Below are 19493 nucleotides of genomic sequence, written 5' to 3'. Positions count from 1 at the left end.
AATTCATGTGACAAACTCACTAAATTATAAAAATCATGGAGAGGCATAAAATGTTTCAAGTAGGAAGAAACCTTTCAGGTCATCTTCCTGAGTTCCTTCAGTTTCAGATTAAGAAGGAAAGGATACAGATGGTAACTAATCCATGTATTTAAATGCAGGCAGCAGCCAAATGAGGAATGAAAGCTTGTACTCCGGTTGCTTTTTATCACTCTCTCAAACCTTTTCTACAGGAACATGTGAGCCGGATTTTTTAAATTTCAAAATTTCTATTACATCCTAGAGAAAAACTCATTGACTCATCTTTTAAATCACAAATTTGATACATTTCAGTTTATTTACAAAAGATGGTATTTCCTATTTACCGCAACTTTAAAGTCTGTTTCTTAATTAATGAAGTCCAGTTCTTTTATTCTTATTATGAAAAACACTGGGCTTGAAGTCCTTTTTTCCCCAACGAATATGGCTTAATTAGATGTGTGATGGGATTATTCTTTGTCAAGAAACTTGAGAAATAGATGTTGCAAGTACCCAAGTCTTTTCTCTCTTGGAAACAAACAGAATAAGCACTACATAGATGGTCTGTTCTATCCTGATATCCCCAACATATTATGTAAGGTCTAAGGAAAAACAATAACTCAGGAAGTAATGTTATGTCGGGGCTTTTAATTGATCGGGATGATGCTCTACCTTCAGACCAGAGATGGTCTCCCCAAGAAACCATTGAACTTATCTGGACAATAAGATACTGGACTTTGTGCTTGGTAAATGCTTGCAATGAAAGAATCGCAACTGAATTTGAACTGTGGTAATGCAACAAGGTGGAGGAATCCACCATGGTGGGAGGGTTTGGGGAGGGGTGGGGGGGGAATCCCAGTGCCTATAAAACTGTCACATAATGCAATGTAATCGATAAAAAAAATCTTCAAAACAACACAAATGTTCAAATGCACTAAGATCTGTTTAAACATTTAAGTATAAAGATGGTGATGGGAACATTTGTTCCTTACTGCTTTCTTCAAAGTCATGAAATAATTATTTCTGCTGTCGGTTTTCAATGCATTTTTTAAAGCAGAGGTGGAAACATCACTTTTATCTGAATTTCTTTTGTCTTCTCTTCTCTTCTCAGATATGTAAAGGCCTATTTGTTACCAGACAGAGGCAAAATGGGCAAGAAGAAAACACTCGTGGTGAAGAAAACGTTGAATCCTGTGTATAATGAGATTTTGCGGGTATCTATGAACTCTATATAAAGGAGAAGCTCAATAAGTGACCTATATATTTAAATAACTGCCTTCTTGGGTGATATATCTACTAATAAAATCAGTCATCAAAAAAGGAAGGAAAGATAGAGATAGAATTTTCCTGAGAATTTGCTTTGCATGTGATGATACAGCTTGCATATCAGCTACATTGTCTTGTTTGTTCCCTGTGTACATCGTATCAGTGGGTATCATTATATATCACAGCTGAGACAAATATATTAGAAAGATAAAGTAACTTACTCAAGGAAATGCAACTTATCAAATTAAACAATGCAAGCAGAATTATCTTGTAGCACGATTCTTATCACATCATTTCCCTGCTTAAAATCTTGCAGGATTCCCATTGCCCTAAGGGCCAAGCATTGTTCACCACCTAAGCTCCACCCCAACTTTTTGCTTTCATAATCTCACTCCAGTTGCCTTATATTATGTATGTTTCCTTGTATTACTGGGGTATTCTGTCTTTCGGCTGGATTATCCTATCCTGCATGCCTTTTCTTTTATAAAATGCCTCTCGTGAGAGGTTGTCCTGAGGCCCTGAGATTCGCTATTGCCTGCTTTCTCAATATCTTTGCTTTATGATAGGCTGTATTAACATACAGCACTTTTAGCTAGTGATTTAATTGTCTATCTTATTACTAAAATGATTTCAGTGAGGGCAGGAACCAACCCTAAGTTATTGATAAGTTATTGCCTTTGAGCAAATAACATGTGTGTACCTCAGAGGTACAAAATAGGGATAGTGGCAATATTAAGATCTGCACACGGGAGACATTAATCGGGTTTATCTACCGAACTCAGTAGTTGTGAACATTGAAAGAATATGTATATATGAAGTGCTGAACACACATTTACCATTTTGACTCAGTAGAGTATGCAGGTAGGTACTCAAAAGCATCTGTTGGAAAAAATAGGTGATCCAACTGATGATTGGAAAGTATACCTTACTCATATGTTTACCAGGCTTACTTAAGAGTGACAGGTCATTTAAAACTAAGGATATAAAAATGCTCATTCTCTGAAAATTCTGTCCAAGTGTTTGATTCTTTGGGAAAAGAAGAAGCACTTAATCAACTCTCAGTCACCCATGGGTAAATTAGCTAGCTTGTAGATTTTCTTTAGTAACTATTTCATTTTTGTTGGACTATTCTATACTCCAGTGCCTAGCTATTTCTAGTTATTCAACTCTACTCAGAAAAAGCAAGCTAATTTAAATGGTAAGCTAATAGAAAGGTAGTTTTGTTATAACTAAAATAAACACTCAGTTCCTATATACTACAGCCAAATAGAGATTATTTTTAGACTAGAAGCATTGTTGTCTTTTCTAGAATTATATGTAATCAAGAATTGACTGTATTTGAGATGGAAGTCTTTTCTTCTTGGCCATATGACACAGGAAAAACAAGTTTATCATTTTTCAAAACTGTTTTTGTAGCACGCTGATAATAGGGGAGGTGTACATGTGTAAGGGCCATGGTATATACTACTTATACTCACTTTTGTTGTGAAACTAAAACTACTGTAAAAAAAAATCAAGCCTATTTTAAAATACCTTGTCCTCAGTTAGAAAGAGACAGTTGTATTACATTTTACTCATGGGGTTTTTTTTTAGCCTGAATTTTATATATGCTTTATCTAGTCTAAGAATAATGGCTTTTGTTTTTAGAAAGCCATTACCAGCTATGGTATTTAAGCTATAGTATGTTTTTCCAGGGCTGGGGAGTGGAGGAGAAAACTAACTTTTGTGAAAGGTGGATTTTTAGCTCTGTGAAATAAGACACTTAGAATAAAATGACTTTACAACTTTTCTGAGAGTTGAGACCTAACAGGCAAGAAACTCTGGTCTACTAGGTAAGTTTTATCATCATCTCAGTGTCATAACTTTGGCATAAAGTAATGCTATTTATCATCTTAATGTTCTTTTCTGAAATGCAGTATAAAATCGAGAAGCATGTTTTAAAGACCCAGAAGTTGAACCTCTCTGTTTGGCATCGAGATACTTTTAAGCGCAATAGTTTCCTAGGGGAGGTGGAACTTGATTTGGATACATGGGATTGGGACAACAAACAAAATAAACAATTACAGTGGTATCCTCTGAAGCGGAAGGTAAGTTCGGAGTTTCTACTTGGGTTAGTTGGTTGGCTTGGGGTCTGGTATGCAGGAAAATCTGTAACTACATTTGAATCAAGAGTGCTGGTCAGTTTGGTATCATTTTCAATGACAGTTGGCTTACACATACATTCAAGTGAACAAAGAGTGGAAATGTCAGTCATTTAACGCAAGGTTTCAGAGATTTCAAAAAGTTCTTTTAAAGAATTCAGCGTTTTGAAATTCAGGCCTACAATACTGTCAAATTTTGATAAATCTTCCGTGTGTTACTTGACAGTCCATTTTGTAATGTTTGGAGTAACGTCCTTTGTATACCAATTAGGTCAACAATGATTACTCAGATCTTTCATGAGAATACTTCAAATTCATGGAAAATGAAATTGAAAGGCAGTATTGCTACAAAAGTGACTTTTGAGATGCATGCAGATAAGGGAACTTCAACAAGTCTGTGGAAAATGGATATTATAAAGAAACAAGGCATGGATTTCAAAAGTTTTTTGGGACCAAATAAGCCTATATTTAATTCCATTTTTCTATGAATGTTTTGCGCTTTTTATATGAATGCGAAGTACCTTTGTACATATCCTAACTGATTTAATGTCTGTGCATACTATTAATTACTAAGATATTATAGATATATCTCTTATTATAATAAAATTGTTAAGGATATATACAGTTAGCATTGTTTTATTTTCTTGATGAATTGACCTTTTTATCATTTTGAAACAGGCTTTCTTATGCTTTGTAATACTTCTTCCCTTAAAATTTTTGTCTATAATACTTTAAAAAGTTCATAAATAATGACATAAAATTTTTGACATAAAATTTAAAATTGATACTGCATTTTCCATAAGTTTTTTGAATACTCCTCATATTAGTATAGCTCCGCTTGCTTCTTATAAGTAATAGCTTTTTTTTTTCTCCTGTCTGAAGCTATCTCTTAGTTATCATTAAATAATCATTTCCCTCATTTTCACTTAATGTAATTGTTGACATATCTGTATTTAGGTCCAAGTATTATATCTTAAAGCTTGCCTTATTTTTCTTCTATAACTACCTTATTTGGAATTAGCTGATTATTGTATTATTACATTCTTTCAATATTATGTAAACAGTGTTTTATTTCTTGTTTTGTCATTAATTTCTGACAGTTTTACTATAATGAGCCTCCATGTAGTTTTCTTTGTGTTTATCTGCTTTGGGGTTTATAAACTCTTTCATCAACTTCTGGAAAATTCTTAGCAATTTTTTCTTGAAATACTGTTTTTTGCCACTATTCTCCTCTACTTCTGGAACTTCCGAATGACATGCATGTTAAACCTTCTTACTCTGTCTCATACATCTCCAAGACTGTTTCCTAAAACTGTAAATTCTTTTTTTTTTCTTATGCTTCAAGCTACTTTTTTTCCTACTTTTTGCTGCCATGTGTGTCTAATGTATTACTGTTAAAACCATCTGTAGTCTGGTGTCTGGTTGGTTGGTTGGTTTGTTTGTTTTAGTTTTCTAAATTTTTTTTTTAAAAAACGAAATGCAGTTCTTTGTGGTCAAATGGGCCCGACTGGACAATAAGTAGCTGGTTGGTTTGTTTTTCAGAGGAGAAGGTAAAGAAAGCAGGGAAGGGAAGTAGTGTCTCCCAAATGCTAGGTTTTTTTTTCCCAAATGCCTATAATGGTTAAGACTATATTGGGCCAAATCTTGGAGCTAGGAACTCAAAACACATCTCCCATTTGAGTGGCAAGGATGTAACTACTTGAGCCCCCATTTGCTGCGTTAGCAGAACAGATGGAATTGGGAGATGGGGCAAGGACTTCAACCCAGGCAATCCAAGTACTGAAAAAATACCGTCTTAACCAGCAGCTAAACTGCTGGGCCAAATGCCTGTATTCACCATATATAGCTTAAACCCATTTACAATAAAAACCTTATTTTTCAGAGTTAGATTTTCATTTGATTCTCTTTTTATTCTATTTTTATCCTAAAATTCTGTATCTTAACATTGTAAATGTAATAAGCATAAGAATTATTTACAATATATATCTGAAAATTCTAGTATGTTTAACATTTAGGAACTTGTCATGCTTTTTTAAAAAAAATTGATTATCATTTGTTGGTATGCATGTTCATTTTTTATCACATGTGAAGTACTGCATATGAAAAACTTCTGGTGACTACTTGACAGGCTTTACTTATGCTTTTGACAAACAGACCACCTTTAATCTAGTCTGGGAATAGACAAACTTAAAGCTCAAATTTCATTTTCATGTGGCTAGTCTAGATTTATTTTTGCCCATGTTTCTACATCATGGCCCTTCAGGGATTACAATTAAAATTCTAAGGAGGAAGTTCTCAAATTTTCAGCATGCATTTGATTCAGCTGAAAGACTTGTTAAATGCAAATTCTCACTTTTTCTCCTCCACCATTCCCGAAGTCTCTGATTCATTAAGATCTGGGCTTCAAAATATGCTTTTTTCACAGGTCCCCAGGAAATACTAATGTTCCTGGTCTGGGAACAATGAATTTTTAAAAAAGATTTATTTTATTTATTTGAACACACTCCTTCTACCTTCATTTGTTGATTCACTCTCCAAATGAGCACAATGAGATGAGGCTGGAACCAGTCTGAGCCATGAGCTTGGAACTCCATCTGCTTCTCTCATTTGAGTGGCCATTAGCCTACGTACTTGGTACATCTTCTGCTTTCCAAGGCACATTACAGGGACATGAAATGGAAGTGGAACAGCTGGAACTCAAGGGCACTCAAGTGAGCCATCAGTATTACAGGTTGCAGCCCCAACAACCCCAGCCCCTGAGGACCATATTTTGAGAGTCATATAGAGTGTTTTTCCTGTGTTGCTCTTTGGATCACCATGACTCCTTTTTGCCTCCAAGCCCCATGAGATCGCTAAAAGCCCTGCTCAGCTTACCACTATCATTCTGCCAGGCTTTTTGTGCTGTCAGTTTGGCACTACTTAAAATCAGCTAATGCCTCGATGAGAAATTCATAGAACAATATCAGGCTCTAAGATCCTATCCACTTGAATCCTGTTTGTCCTTATAATCCTCAGCACCTTCAAACTGATTTTGTTTTAATTGCTTTTGTTGATTTTGGTGTAAGGATGAACGTAGTCCAAGATAGTCCATCATAGCTAGAAATGCTTAATATAAACCATTATTTTAGTTTCTATACAATGCCATTAAAGAAATAGTCCTCAAATGTTGCATCAAAATTATTTGAAGCACTGATATCTAGCCCTGCCTGAGACCACCTAGATTTGAGTTCTTCAGAAGATGTCTAAAGCATCTCATTTTTAACTGGCTCCCAGTACATTTCTGGAGTATGACCATGTTAAGAAATAAGTGTCTGGGGGGAAGTGAGTACCATATCACAATAGGTTAAGCTGTCAGTTGGGGCATCTACTTTCCATGTCAGTATCTGCTTCAAGACCTAGCTACTTAGAGCTTCTAATGCAGCTCCTGTTAATATGCCTGTGAGATGACAGAGGATAAGAAACCTAGATGGAATTCTGGCTTTGGCCTGGCCAAAGCCCAGTTGTGATAGGCATTTAAGGAATGAACCAGTAGATGAAAGATCTCATTTTTTGGTGTCTCTCTCTATCACTTGCCTTTCAATTAAATGAATTTCCTTAATATTTATTAATTTTATTGGAAAGGCAGATGTACAGAGAGGAGGAGAGACAGAGAGGAAGATCCTCCATCCAATGATTCACTCCCCGAGTGACCGCAACGGCCAGTGCTGTGCTGATCCAAAAGCCAAGAGCCAGGAACTTCTTTCCGGGTCTCCCATGCAGGAGCAGGGTCCCAAAGCTTTGGGCTATCCTCGACTGCTCTCTCAGGTCACAAGCAGGGAGCTGGATGGGAAGTGGAGCTGCCGGGATCAGAACCAGTGCCCATATGGGATCCTGGCGCGTTCAAGGCGAGGACCTTAACCATTACACTATAGCACCAGGCCCTAAATGAATATTTTTAAAAGAAATAAGGCTCTAAATAATCATAATGTGAAAGGAAAATTATCACTTTTATGATTGAAAACAATAGGTACACATTTAAAAATTATTGTTCAGTCACTGTTACTCTTTCAAAGTTCCATGAATTTGCTCTAAAATAATAATATTGGCAGCTTTGAAAATGTAGGATTTGGCTTTTTCTCTTCTTCTTCTCTTTCTACTTTTATTTTCATATTCCTTCAAAGACATAATATGAAATAAATTTTAATGTGAGAGTTGGATAACTAACAGAATGCATGTATTTTCTTATGAAAATATGTATGATGAAAATACATATGAAATACATATCTGAAAATACATATGATAAAACATCCCAGAATATTCTTAGATATGTTTATTATTCCAATTTCCTTACTGACTTTGAATGATTTCTGTATACCCTGCAAGTTTTTCCAAAACATACCAAATAGCTCTCCTAAATGCCAAAGAAACTTGTTTAGCGCTGATACTGTGGGAGATTTTAATTTGGGACAGTCCCAGAAGATAGACAAATATGATCTCTTAACAGAATATCAACAAACAGGAAAACAAGAGTGTCTGATTTCTGATGACATCCCTTCATTTTTCAGACTGCACCTGTTGCCATTGAAGCAGAAAACAGAGGTGAGATGAAGCTAGCTCTCCAGTACGTTCCAGAGCCCACACCCGGTATGTGACGATTCTCTATCTAAATACACGCCCTTGCGTTATACCTCTTCTCATCAAGGATTCATTTGAGGCTATACCATATTTTAAAAGGTGAAGTTCTAAACAAACCTAAGTTAGTAATTGTGTAGACCCAATAAATGAACTCACAGTTGTAAACTAGAAAATTTGCATTTTAAATTTATGGTTAAAACATGTATAATTTTAAAACAACCTTAAGTGCACAGATCAGTAGTGTTAAATATTTGCACATTTCTATTTGTGAAATAGATCCCTAGAGCTTTTTCATCTTACAAATCTGAAAAACGTACTCATTAAGCAATAAGTCTTCTTTTCCTTCATAACCACCATTCTGTAAGAGAAATTTTTCTCTCTTTCTCTCTCTCCTCAATTTTTGAGGCAGCTTAGTTTATAGATCTTGCTTTCATTTTCACCGCACTGTCCAAAAATTCTGAATATGTACAGTGTAAATAGCCTTCCTTGTCATCATATTTTGAGCACATTAATACTGCTGTGATAAGAAAGGAACTTGAGTGTTCTTCATGATCAGAATTGGAAGAATTCACTGGTCTTCCACTCATTAGGAAGTAATACTTTTCCTTGAGATTACCAAGTGTGTCGTTGATATTAGACCTCCTTCAGCCCAGTCAAGGAACCAGAGAGAGGCAGGGAATTAACACCGGTCCGCTTTCAACCCCACTTCCCAGATAGCTCCACAGATTATCCTCTGTAAGAATCTTTGTGAAAGACATTCTAATTGAGTTTAAAAAGGAATCCAAGGTTAGGCAAAGTATGTCTCGAGGCCAAACTGTTGCCGTCTTGGGACTCCTGAGTCTTCTGTAAGGCACATTCTTTCATTGTTCATGGCCAAATACAGTCATTCTGCCAGCCCCTGTTCCAGTTCTCTCCAGTATCACTTGGTAGTAGACGTTGGAAGAATGTGTTGTGATGAACTTCACCTTGTCTGGGTTTCTGCTCATATTGTTTCACTTTCCTGGAGTAGCTTCCCTAGTCATTTTTTAAAATAAAAATCCTGATTTTATTAACCTTCTCTGATCATGCCATCTTCTAGAATACTGCAATAATATCTGGACATTTCATCCTATGTTACATTTTATGTTTTTATGGTTTATTCACTCCACCTTGACTACAAACATTTCTCAAGGACATAGATAATTTCTTGTCTTTCTTTTATATCTAATGATATTACTAACAGAATCAGCACATAACAGATGCTCATTAAGTAGTATTTTGTTGACTAAGTTAACCCAGTTAGAAAAACCTGATAACATCCCCCTGTCCATTTGGCCCAAACCTAGAGAATAACTTCAAACTAAGCCAATTTCTAACAGTTCCCTGTCCACAGTATCAACTATTAGTTGTGCACATATAATATTCCTGTAATTGTGTAATGACTTTAAATAAGAGGAGAGACTACACCTGACCCAATATTTGTTTAGGTTAACTTATACTTAAATATATTTTATTAGTACCAACTGGCATTGATATTCATGTTTGAAAGGTATATATACATTTCATATTTTAAATATAATTATAAATATGATTCATATCCCTGACATCTGTTAATGTTGAACCAAACAAACCCCCGAACTAATGATGTAATACTCTGAATTTGGATGGATCATATGTGTTTTTAAATCTATTTTATTTTATTTTTGATAATTTTTGCATAGTTGAGAGGGATCCACACCATGTGGGTCTCTGATTAGAGTGGGAAGGATCAAGGTACAGAGCAAGATAGATGGGGCAAACGTTTCAGTTTTTTTCCTGTGTCCTCATGTGGGGTAAGTGAGGGGACCACTCCTTGCTGTCATTCTACGTTGACATCCGGGATAAGGTACTGTCCTTTGATTATGCCTTAGAGACCCGGATGTGGAGAAGAGTGTTCCAAGGATGTTATTCTTGAGTGGTTTTTGTAGTTCTGAGACATCATTGGCTTCATTGCAGCAGGTTGAGAAAATGTTTCTAAGGTCTATTGGCTGACCAGGTCTACCTTGATGTATCTACAGGCCCAGGAACATGTTGCAAAGCTTGGCCAGGAGAGTGATCTAATCTGTTCTGCTTTCTGTTCTCTGACAAAGCATTGCATATCTCCTGCTCGCCTAGATGAGCTGGCTGTCAGGTCCCCAATGTGCATCTGGCCATGCTGTCTACTGCACAAACATCAGCAACTAAGGAAGCCTAGTCCCAATACATGCATTCCAAGGTCAGACCACATATATTGTGATTCTCCTTGGGGCTAGGATTTGAGTCCAGCAGCCTAGTTGGAGAATCCCCCAAGAAACTTTGCCTGGGGTGACTTCAGACTTGATTTTTGAGTGCACGAGTCAGTTCAGGGTCAGGTTCATTCTGTTATCTGCACCAGCCAATGCATATCCCTATGGATGCAGCTGCCTGATCACTTCCACCCCCAATCCCATCTCTCATGAGAACTGATGTGTGCTGTAATCTAGCCTAGCCCAGCCCACCACAGGCTCAGTCTTAATACACACCAGCAGGTGTAGCAGCTTAGTCCGGGCTACCACAATAACCCCCACCAAGCTTGACCCTAGCCTCAGTTTTCCCCTGTGCTGGCATATACTGCAGCCTACCCCCAACTGTTCTACATCACATGTGGCTCTTGTGCACACCCATGGTGCTGCAGCTTAGCTCAGCTTGGTCTGCCTCCAGACCCAGTCCACACATATGCCCAATGGGTGCTACTGTCATGACTAGCCTGACTTGTCCCCAAACTTGACTCTTATGTTCACCAGCAGTAGTTAGCCCATCAGGGGAGTGCCCACATTTCCCCAACCAGGTCTGCTCCCAGGCCCAGATCTTGCATCTGCCAGGAGGTACTGCAGTCCAACCTGACATGACTCTCACCAAAGTCCTGGCACTTGCCAGTGGGTGCTGTAACTTGGTCCAGCTGGCCTACCTCTAATCTCAATTCTCATGCTTTCTAGCAGAATCAACAGCCTAGCAAGAGAGTCCCCAAGCTTCCCTAACCAGTCCACTCCCAGCTCTGGATCTTGTGTATGCCAGCATGTGCTGTGGCCCAGTCTGAGATGGCCTGCCTCTAGTCTCAGGATTTTTGCAGTAGGTGCTACACTCTGGCTCAGCCTGGGCTGCCCCTTCCCCAACCAACCCAGCTTTCACCAACAGGTACAGCAGCCTGGCCCAGCCTAGCCCACCCCCAGCTATCATATGAACTGCCAGATGTAGCACTCCAACCCAGTGTGTACTGTGGACTGGCCCAGCCCAGCTCATCTCCAACACCTGGATCACACATATGCATTAACCAGGATACTTTTCTCACAGCATGTAACATTTGCCAAGGTACAAAGTAACCTAGTCAATTGCGTACAGCTGGGGTCATATGTGCTATTTTTATAGAGATATCTGAGTTCACTGTGGCCAATCTATGAAAAGCCTGATTAAGAGCATATGGATTTAGCACTGGAATGGGTGCCAGGCTCACGGGGAGCTGGAGGTGTGGACTTGCAGGGAGCCTGGGGATGGCACCAGTGGAGGCATGAGGGGACCTTGAGGCTCATGTCCAGGCAGGTGGAGCAAGCCAGGGGATGTCTTCACATGCATGATCCTGGGTAGGGTAAAGGGAGGTGAGGGGAGAGCCCTAGGTTAGCAATGCTGGCATGGTTTGCTGGTGGACTGGGCTTGGGGAGCTTTGAATGAGTTTGGATCTTGGGGTGGGCAGCGGGATAAGGTCCCAGGCCAACACACATGCCAGGAGCTTGGGACCCTAGTGGGTGGTCAGAGCTCCAGGCCAACACACCACACCATTGGAAGAATGGGCTTCAGAAGACTGGGCTGGGGAATGCATGCTTTCTCAGGCACAGGGACTATGGATTGCTTAGGGAAGGAGGTGATGGGATGCACTTAAGGGAGGACTTCTGAGGGAGTATATTGCATGTAAGGAATAACTTCTGAAGGACTTTCACAGACAAGACCACTGTACTTGCAGATAAGTAAGGGGGCTAAGACAATGATTTGGAGGAGGGAAGCTGGATGACTTTTCTGGGTCAGACTGATGCTCACACCCACATGGGAGATCTGAGCTTGGCTGGTTGGTATGGACCACCACCAACCACCACCCAACAGTGCACACTAAAGCTAGGGCCACAATACCCACCAGTGAATGTCGTAGCATAGGTTGGGTAATGTTAAACTGAGCCATGACACAAGGCAGCATACAAGAGAACCAGGTTTGGCAGCAAATTCTGTTGGGGATATGTGGGTCTACCCCAGTGGAATTGCAATTTCAGCTGGTTCAGTCAAGAACTCGAGGTGTTGAAGGGCTGAGTTAAGCATGACAATGGGACCCACTAACACTAATGGATACTGGGGGTGGGAGCAGGCTGGATTGGTCCAGTTTGCAGCACCCATTGGTGCACCCAAGAAGAAGGTATGGGGCAGGCCAGATTGCAGCATCCACCAGTTCATACAAAGGCTGAGTATGCCAGGCAGGGACCTAACACCTACTGCCATAAAGGAGATCTGGGTCTTGGAGTGGGTCTGGTGGAGGAATATAAATGTATAGCTTCCACTGGTGAGCATGTGATACAGGCCTGCCTGTTGGTCAGGCCAAGCAAGGTAAGGCAGTTCCACTCATCGGCAAATGTATGGGTTGGATCTGGAAGGGAACAGACAGGGCAGGGCTAGGCCAACCTTATCCCACTGGCATGTGCAGGAGCCAGGCTGGAGTGTGGGTCATGCCAGGGTAGGGTATCATATCTACTAGTTTGCATGAACCAGGGATGGGGGCAGACTGGTCAGGGATCTAGCACCCATTGGATGAGCATTGAGTCAGTTGGGTTGAGCTAGACTTCAGTGCCCACTGATGTGTACAAGAGCTGAATGGCACAAGGGGCAGACTAGACCAATCTGCTGCATATGCTGGCATGCAAAGAAACTAGAGCTGGGGATGGGTCTGTGGGAATTATTGGGGGTGTCTCCGACTAGACTGCAGCTACCACAAGAGTGTATGAGGGCCAAGTATGTAGTGGGCTGGGTTGAGATGGGCCAGGCTGGGCCATAGCATCCTTATAGTTTGCATAAGATGGGGTTGGAAACAGAACTGACCCAACACCTGCAACCATCAATGTGTGAGTAGGCTGATGTGGGTGACAGATTGAGCCGGACCCCATACAGGTAAGCACACAACATGAGTCAGGTCTGGGATCACCTCAGACAAGATTTCTTTGAGGATTCCCCCAACTGAGCTGCTGGACTCAAAACCCAAGCATAGGGAGAATCATAGGATCTGTTGTTTGACCAAGGAGTGCATGTGTCAGAACTGGGTCTCCTCAGTGGCTAAGACAGAGTGGATGGGAGGTCCAGATGCACATGGATGATGGCAGTCTATTGGGACCTGCAGAGGACTTCTGGTACCATAGCAGAGGATGGAGGGCCAAACAAATTGGACAACTTCCCCTGCCAAGCATTGACATCAAATATCTGGATCAATGGAGACTCTAAGGTGGATTGTGTCAACCAACAATCCTTGGAAGGATTTTCTCATCCTTGGATTGGCAAGATTGACAGCATTTCAGAACTATTGAAACCATTGGAGCAGAACCCTTGGAGCATGCTCCACATCAGGGACTCTGGAATGATATCGGGTAGCCATTCTCCATCCCCAGTTACTGATGTGGTTGAGATGCTGGATGCAGTTTCTTCCCTTCTCTCCTCCCTTCCCTTGCATACAAGAGGAAGAAAAAGAAAATTTGGAGATGATCTCACCCGCTTTCACCCAATCCTCAACCCTTCCCCACCCTGATCAGTGGTCTATATGGTCCTGCATCTTTTTCAACTATGTGAACATAATAAAAAATAAAATTTAATTTAAAAAAGATAAATGTGTTTTTTAAAAAGAATGTAAAGATTTGATCAGTTGGGATAATATCTCTAAGCACTAGCTAGTATCCCTCAATCAGTATTTTTAGACAATGGCTTGGGATGTGGTATTGCTAAGAGGGAAAAGCAGTAAAATTTACTGTCCTTTTTCTGTTACAGGTAAAAAGCTTCCTACAACTGGAGAAGTACACATTTGGGTGAAAGAATGCCTTGATCTACCACTACTAAGGGGGAACCATCTAAATTCTTTTGTTAAATGGTAACAGCATTGATGACTCTGCCTTCTGTAGTCCTGCTAGAGCCTAGCCTTTGCTGGTTGATTTTAGTTCTGTCTGTGATGCTTAAACCCATCAGTCATAATTTAAGTGAATTTACTAGAAACACTGGAGATATGAATTAGAGGAATCTGTAACATGAACACCTACATCCCATATCAAAGTGTCTGGATTTGAGTTCTGTCTCTACTTCTGACTCCAGCTTCTTGCTAATGCACACCCTGGGAGGCAGTTGGCTCAAGTATTTGGGTCCTTACCACACTTGGAGGAGACCTATACAGAGTTCCTACTTCCTGGCTTCCGCCTGGCACAGTCACAGTTGTTAGCAGTGGGGAGTGAATCAGCACATGGAAATTCTCTTTCTGCTTTTCAAGTATATAATTTTTCAAAAATTAATTTATATATATATATATCTTTTAAAAAGTACATAGTTTCTAATGGTAGGATACTGTACTACTTGATTCCTTTGTAGAACATGAATTCCTGCTTTTCCTTATCCCACTTCTTTTGTGGCTCATTTGTAAAGGGCCTTGACCTCATATTGCCAATATTTGAAAAATGATTTGCTAAATAAATGCCTACTAAAAGTTAGCTTGTAAGAGCTTAAGATAGTTTGGGTACCTCTGACTACTTTTAGCTAAATAGTTTCTACCAGAGATTATTGTAGCTTTTCAAACATGCTACATATTGTTAAATATAAGTGGCAATATTTATGATTTTCCTATACCTGATCTTCATACATACTAACCAGTAATATTAACATAAGGTCAGTCTTTTATTCCAAGACTGCTCTTAGAGCTTGCCTTAAACAAGCAACACAATCAGTTAAAGTTCATTCAATAATTATCAAAATAAAACTTAAGTGGTTATGAAAATATGTAATTAATTATTTTTAAAGATTTTTTAAAATTTAAACAGGGCCTGGCGGCGTGGCCTAGCGGCTAAAGTCCTCGCCTTGAAAGCCCCGGGATCCCATATGGGCGCCGGTTCTAATCCCGGCAGCTCCACTTCCCATCCAGCTCCCTGCTTGTGGCCTGGGAAAGCAGTTGAGGACAGCCCAATGCATTGCAACACTGCACCCGCGTGGGAGACCTGGAAGAGGTTCCTGGCTCCTGGCTTCGGATCGGCGCGCATCGGCCCGTTGCAGCTCACTTGGGGAGTGAATCATCGGATGGAAGATCTTCCTCTCTGTCTCTCCTCCTCTGTGTATATCTGGCTGTAATAAAAATGAATAAATCTTTAAAAAAATAAATAAAATTTAAACAGCAAAGTTACAGAGACAGATTTCCCATCCACTGGTTCACTCCTCAAAGGGCCACAACAGCCGGAGCTGGGCTGATCTGAAGCCAGGAGCTTGCTTCAGGTTTCCCACAGTGGCGCAAGAACCTAAGGACTCGACTCATGCTCCAATGCTTCCCCAGGCTGTAAACAGGAAACTAATTACAAGTGGAGCAGCCAGGACACAAGTCAGTACCCATATGGGATGATGTGATAGGCAGAGGCTTAGCGTACTACACCAAAGCATCAGACCCTGTAATTTATTCTTAAAGTCAAATCTAGCTGATTAGTAAGATATTTTAAAATTCTATATAGCACTAATTCCTTAGGTAATATTGTAGGTAATCAAGCATGGGTTCTGCCTGCATATGCTAAGGAAGTCCTCAAGCAATTGCTGCCATATTAAGAACTTATTAAATGTAGACACAGAACAAGTGTTTTGCATGTTATTTAACTCTAATGTCAACCTATGACATCAAGCATCACTATTCCAATTTTTTTTGTTGATTTATTTTTTATTTTTATTTTTTTATTCATTAATTACATTGTATTATGTGACACAGTTTCATAGGTACTTGGATTCTCCCCACCCCTCCCCAAACCCTCCCACCATGGTGGATTCCTCCACCTTGTTGCATAACCACAGTTCAAGTTCAGTTGAGATTCCCTCATTGCAAGCATATACCAAACCTAGAGTCCAGCATCTTATTGTCCAGTCAAGTTCAACGGCTTCTTAGGTAGACCCTCTCTGGTTTGAAGACAGAGCCAGCACAGTATCATCCCGATCAATTAAAAGCTCCAACATACCATCAGCAAAAATTTACATCATTATGGAATTAATTGACATAGTAATGAGTAACCAATATGTTAAAAATAAATGCGAGTTCTTAACCACATTCTGTGACCACCTTGCTGACATTTCAATTTTAGTTTATACACAACATATAACATACATAACATAACATAATATAACATGTTATACATAACATCATATCATCTTAAATTAAGGCAAACATGTGGTATTTAACCTTTTGGGATTGGCTCATTTCCCTTAGCATTATGGTTTCCGGTTTGGCCCATTTGGCCACAAAGAACTGCATTTTGTTTTTTTTAATAGCTGAGTAGTATTCCATGGAGTAGATGAACCATAGCTTTCTTATCCAATCCTCTGCTGATGGGCATTTTGGCTGCTTCCATGTTTTTGCAATTACTGATTGTGCTGCTATGAACATAGGAGTGCATGTTGGTTTCTCATAAAACAGGTGTTTTGGATATATTCCAAAACAGGTTTCTTAAGGGTACAGTAACTTTCCTGAGAATTCCAGTACATGACAGTCAGAATTCAAGCCAAGCATGGTGAACTCTGTCCAAAGTCTTTCTAGCATGATATGCTTCCCCACCATACCCCTACCCCAAACAACCACTACCATCTCCCAACAATTTTCCCCTCCATTACTGATATTTATAGCTGTGCTGAAGTGTGCTGAAAGCATAAGTATTCACTATCTTACCATAATGCTTTCCCAATAATGCTTCTGTTTATAGTACCATCCTTCCAGATACAAGTAGGAAAAGTCGCCAGAAGACAAGAGCTGTAGCGAAAACTACCAACCCTGTTTTCAACCACACCATGGTGTATGATGGGTTCAGACCTGAAGATCTGACGGAAGCCTGTGTAGAGCTCACTGTCTGGGACCATTATAAATTAACCAACCAGTTCTTGGGAGGTCTTCGAATTGGCTTTGGAACAGGTAACATTTGATAAACTTAAATCTCCATTAGCACAATTCTTCTGGAGACACTAAAGATTGATTTGTTTGTTGGTTTTCTCTTCCTTGTGGAAAATAGGTAATCTGCTTCTGCTAAGTATAATGAAATGAATGACTAAAGGATAATAAATAAATGTCAAGCTATATGCCAAGGGCTCTAGGTATAAGGAGTAATAGGGTGAACCATCTGTCCTTATAGAATTTAATTTATTTTGAATACTGGATACAAAAACCAAAGCCTTCATTGCTACTACTTCCTCTCCCTGACAAATATCTATGTTCATTCAAGGTAAAAGGTGTGCTTTGGATAATAGTAACTAACATTTACAGAGCACTAGCCACTGTACTGATTACTTTATTGCATTATTTCATTTAATTCTCAAACTATTACATAGTTGCTAGCAAGATCCCTGATGATGCTGATATTCTAACAAATTAAGTAACAGAACTACTAAAAGAATTTAGATTTGAAAATGAGCCTCTAGATGTTCAAGTTTTAATAATGCTTTCTTGGAAATCATCCAGTCCGATGCATAATCCTCGCAACTCTGTGTGGCCCTACTTGTCAACTAGCTTTTACATTAATGGGAAAAGAAGTTATTGTTTTTGGAATGATGTCCATGATGAAACCACTCAGATGAATTAACAGCTCTTTCTAATATTGAGTACCAGATTTGCTCTCTTGGCGATTTTGAGACTCTTGCTGTCTTCCACTGGTGATTAGGAAATGACCTTCCCTACCCTCCATAATCTTTTCCTTTGTAAATATAAAAGTTCCTTTTTTTCAGGTAAAAGTTATGGGACTGAAGTAGATTGGATGGACTCTACGTCAGAGGAAGTTGCTCTCTGGGAGAAGATGGTAAATAGCCCCAACACTTGGATTGAAGCAACACTGCCTCTTAGGATGCTTTTGATTGCCAAGATTTCCAAATGAAAGTCCACCAGCTCCTCCCCGAGAACTATTGAACAGGTGGAATTTGACCTTGAAAGTCTGGCTTCATTGCAAAGCTCTTCACTTTTAATTCTTGCCACTAATGGATACTACACAGAATGTTAAAGTCTAAGAGTCTACCTGCATGTGTGTCTTTGATTATGAGGTCCAAAGGATTTAAATAAAACATGTAACTTACTTGTTACTTCAACATTCAAAGAAAGCATTTGAGAAATTCTAGGAAAATGTCATTATTGCTTTGAAGAAACGGCTGCCTCTAAAATGCTACATGTGGAGTCTTTTTAACCAGACAAATATTTTAGTTTGCCATTATCTGTTTCAAACTGCAATCTTGTACTAAAGTTACAAAGGCCTGCCACATAACTATTGCAAGCTCTTGTGGGACTTGTAAATGTGTAGGTTGTAGAAAAGTAACACAGATATTCCTGGAGGGAAAAAAAAAAAGCAAAATCATCAGAGATGAGAAGGATTTTTACCATCATAAAATGACTTACTCTGTAACCGCTAAGAAAACACAGAATACCATATTACAGCAATGAAGTTGAATTTACAAGCAGTATTTGTGCCTTGAAAAACTACTTTTCCTTTTTCCAGTGCTAAAGGAAGTTTGCAGTGTACTTTAGTGCCACCAACTGGTGATTAAGCAGAACCCAGTTCTTGACTTATCAGGCCTCAAATTGTATTTTGTGAAGGAGTATGTTAACAAGCAAAATCTTAACATGATTGCTTTTCCTGTAACTTTACTATATGCAAGTGGCATAATAACTGTCAAAGACATGCTTTGCAACAAAGTTTTAATTAGAATATAAATTGTTCAATTATACTGTACTTTCTATGTATGTATAATTTTCATTAAATATTTTATAGAACACTTAAGCCAAATAAATTATATGAGTTAAAGTCTATTGAAAAATTAACCTGATTTGTATTTTGGTGATATGTTTTACATTAGGAATCCTAAAATCTGAGTTTCCAACAAGGTTAGTGAACTTCTTGGCTACTAACTGTCTTTATTGACATTCTGGGCATCATTTTCTCTAGATGAGTTGTTAAGGCTGTATTACTAAAAGTAGAACTTTTCTCTTTGAAAAACTAATTAAAAATCTTTGAAGATAAATATTTATTCATTTAAATTTTATTTTTATTTTTATTTTCTTTTTTAAAGGAGGCAGACAAAAGTTGGCAGAGAAACCTTTCTATCTGCTGCTTCATTCCTCAAATGCACACAACAGCAGGGACTAAGTCAGGCTGAGACCAGAACCCCAGAACTCCATCTTGATATCCTACAACAGCAACTGGG

At 39.1% G+C, this 19493-nt stretch overlaps 1 protein-coding gene across 1 annotated transcript in view; it reads left to right on the top strand.

Annotated features, from left to right (window-relative positions):
* The window catches only part of SYTL2 (synaptotagmin like 2), a 175991-nt gene extending 157697 nt beyond the window's left edge, over positions 1-18294 (top strand). The window contains exons 15-20 of the mRNA XM_036493463.2: positions 1127-1229; positions 3198-3368; positions 7967-8045; positions 14079-14178; positions 17018-17223; positions 18030-18294. Coding sequence (XP_036349356.2) covers positions 1127-1229; positions 3198-3368; positions 7967-8045; positions 14079-14178; positions 17018-17223; positions 18030-18175 — 805 coding nt within the window. The 3' untranslated portion in view covers positions 18176-18294. The remainder of the gene's footprint in view (positions 1-1126; positions 1230-3197; positions 3369-7966; positions 8046-14078; positions 14179-17017; positions 17224-18029) is intronic.
* Positions 18295-19493: the final 1199 nt, after the last annotated feature.

This window comes from Ochotona princeps, chromosome 4 (genome assembly GCF_030435755.1).
Source record: "Ochotona princeps isolate mOchPri1 chromosome 4, mOchPri1.hap1, whole genome shotgun sequence".
Classification (NCBI taxonomy): Eukaryota; Metazoa; Chordata; class Mammalia; order Lagomorpha; family Ochotonidae; genus Ochotona; species Ochotona princeps.
Note: the sequence above shows the minus strand (reverse complement) of the source record. Positions and strands in the feature narration are given on the sequence as shown.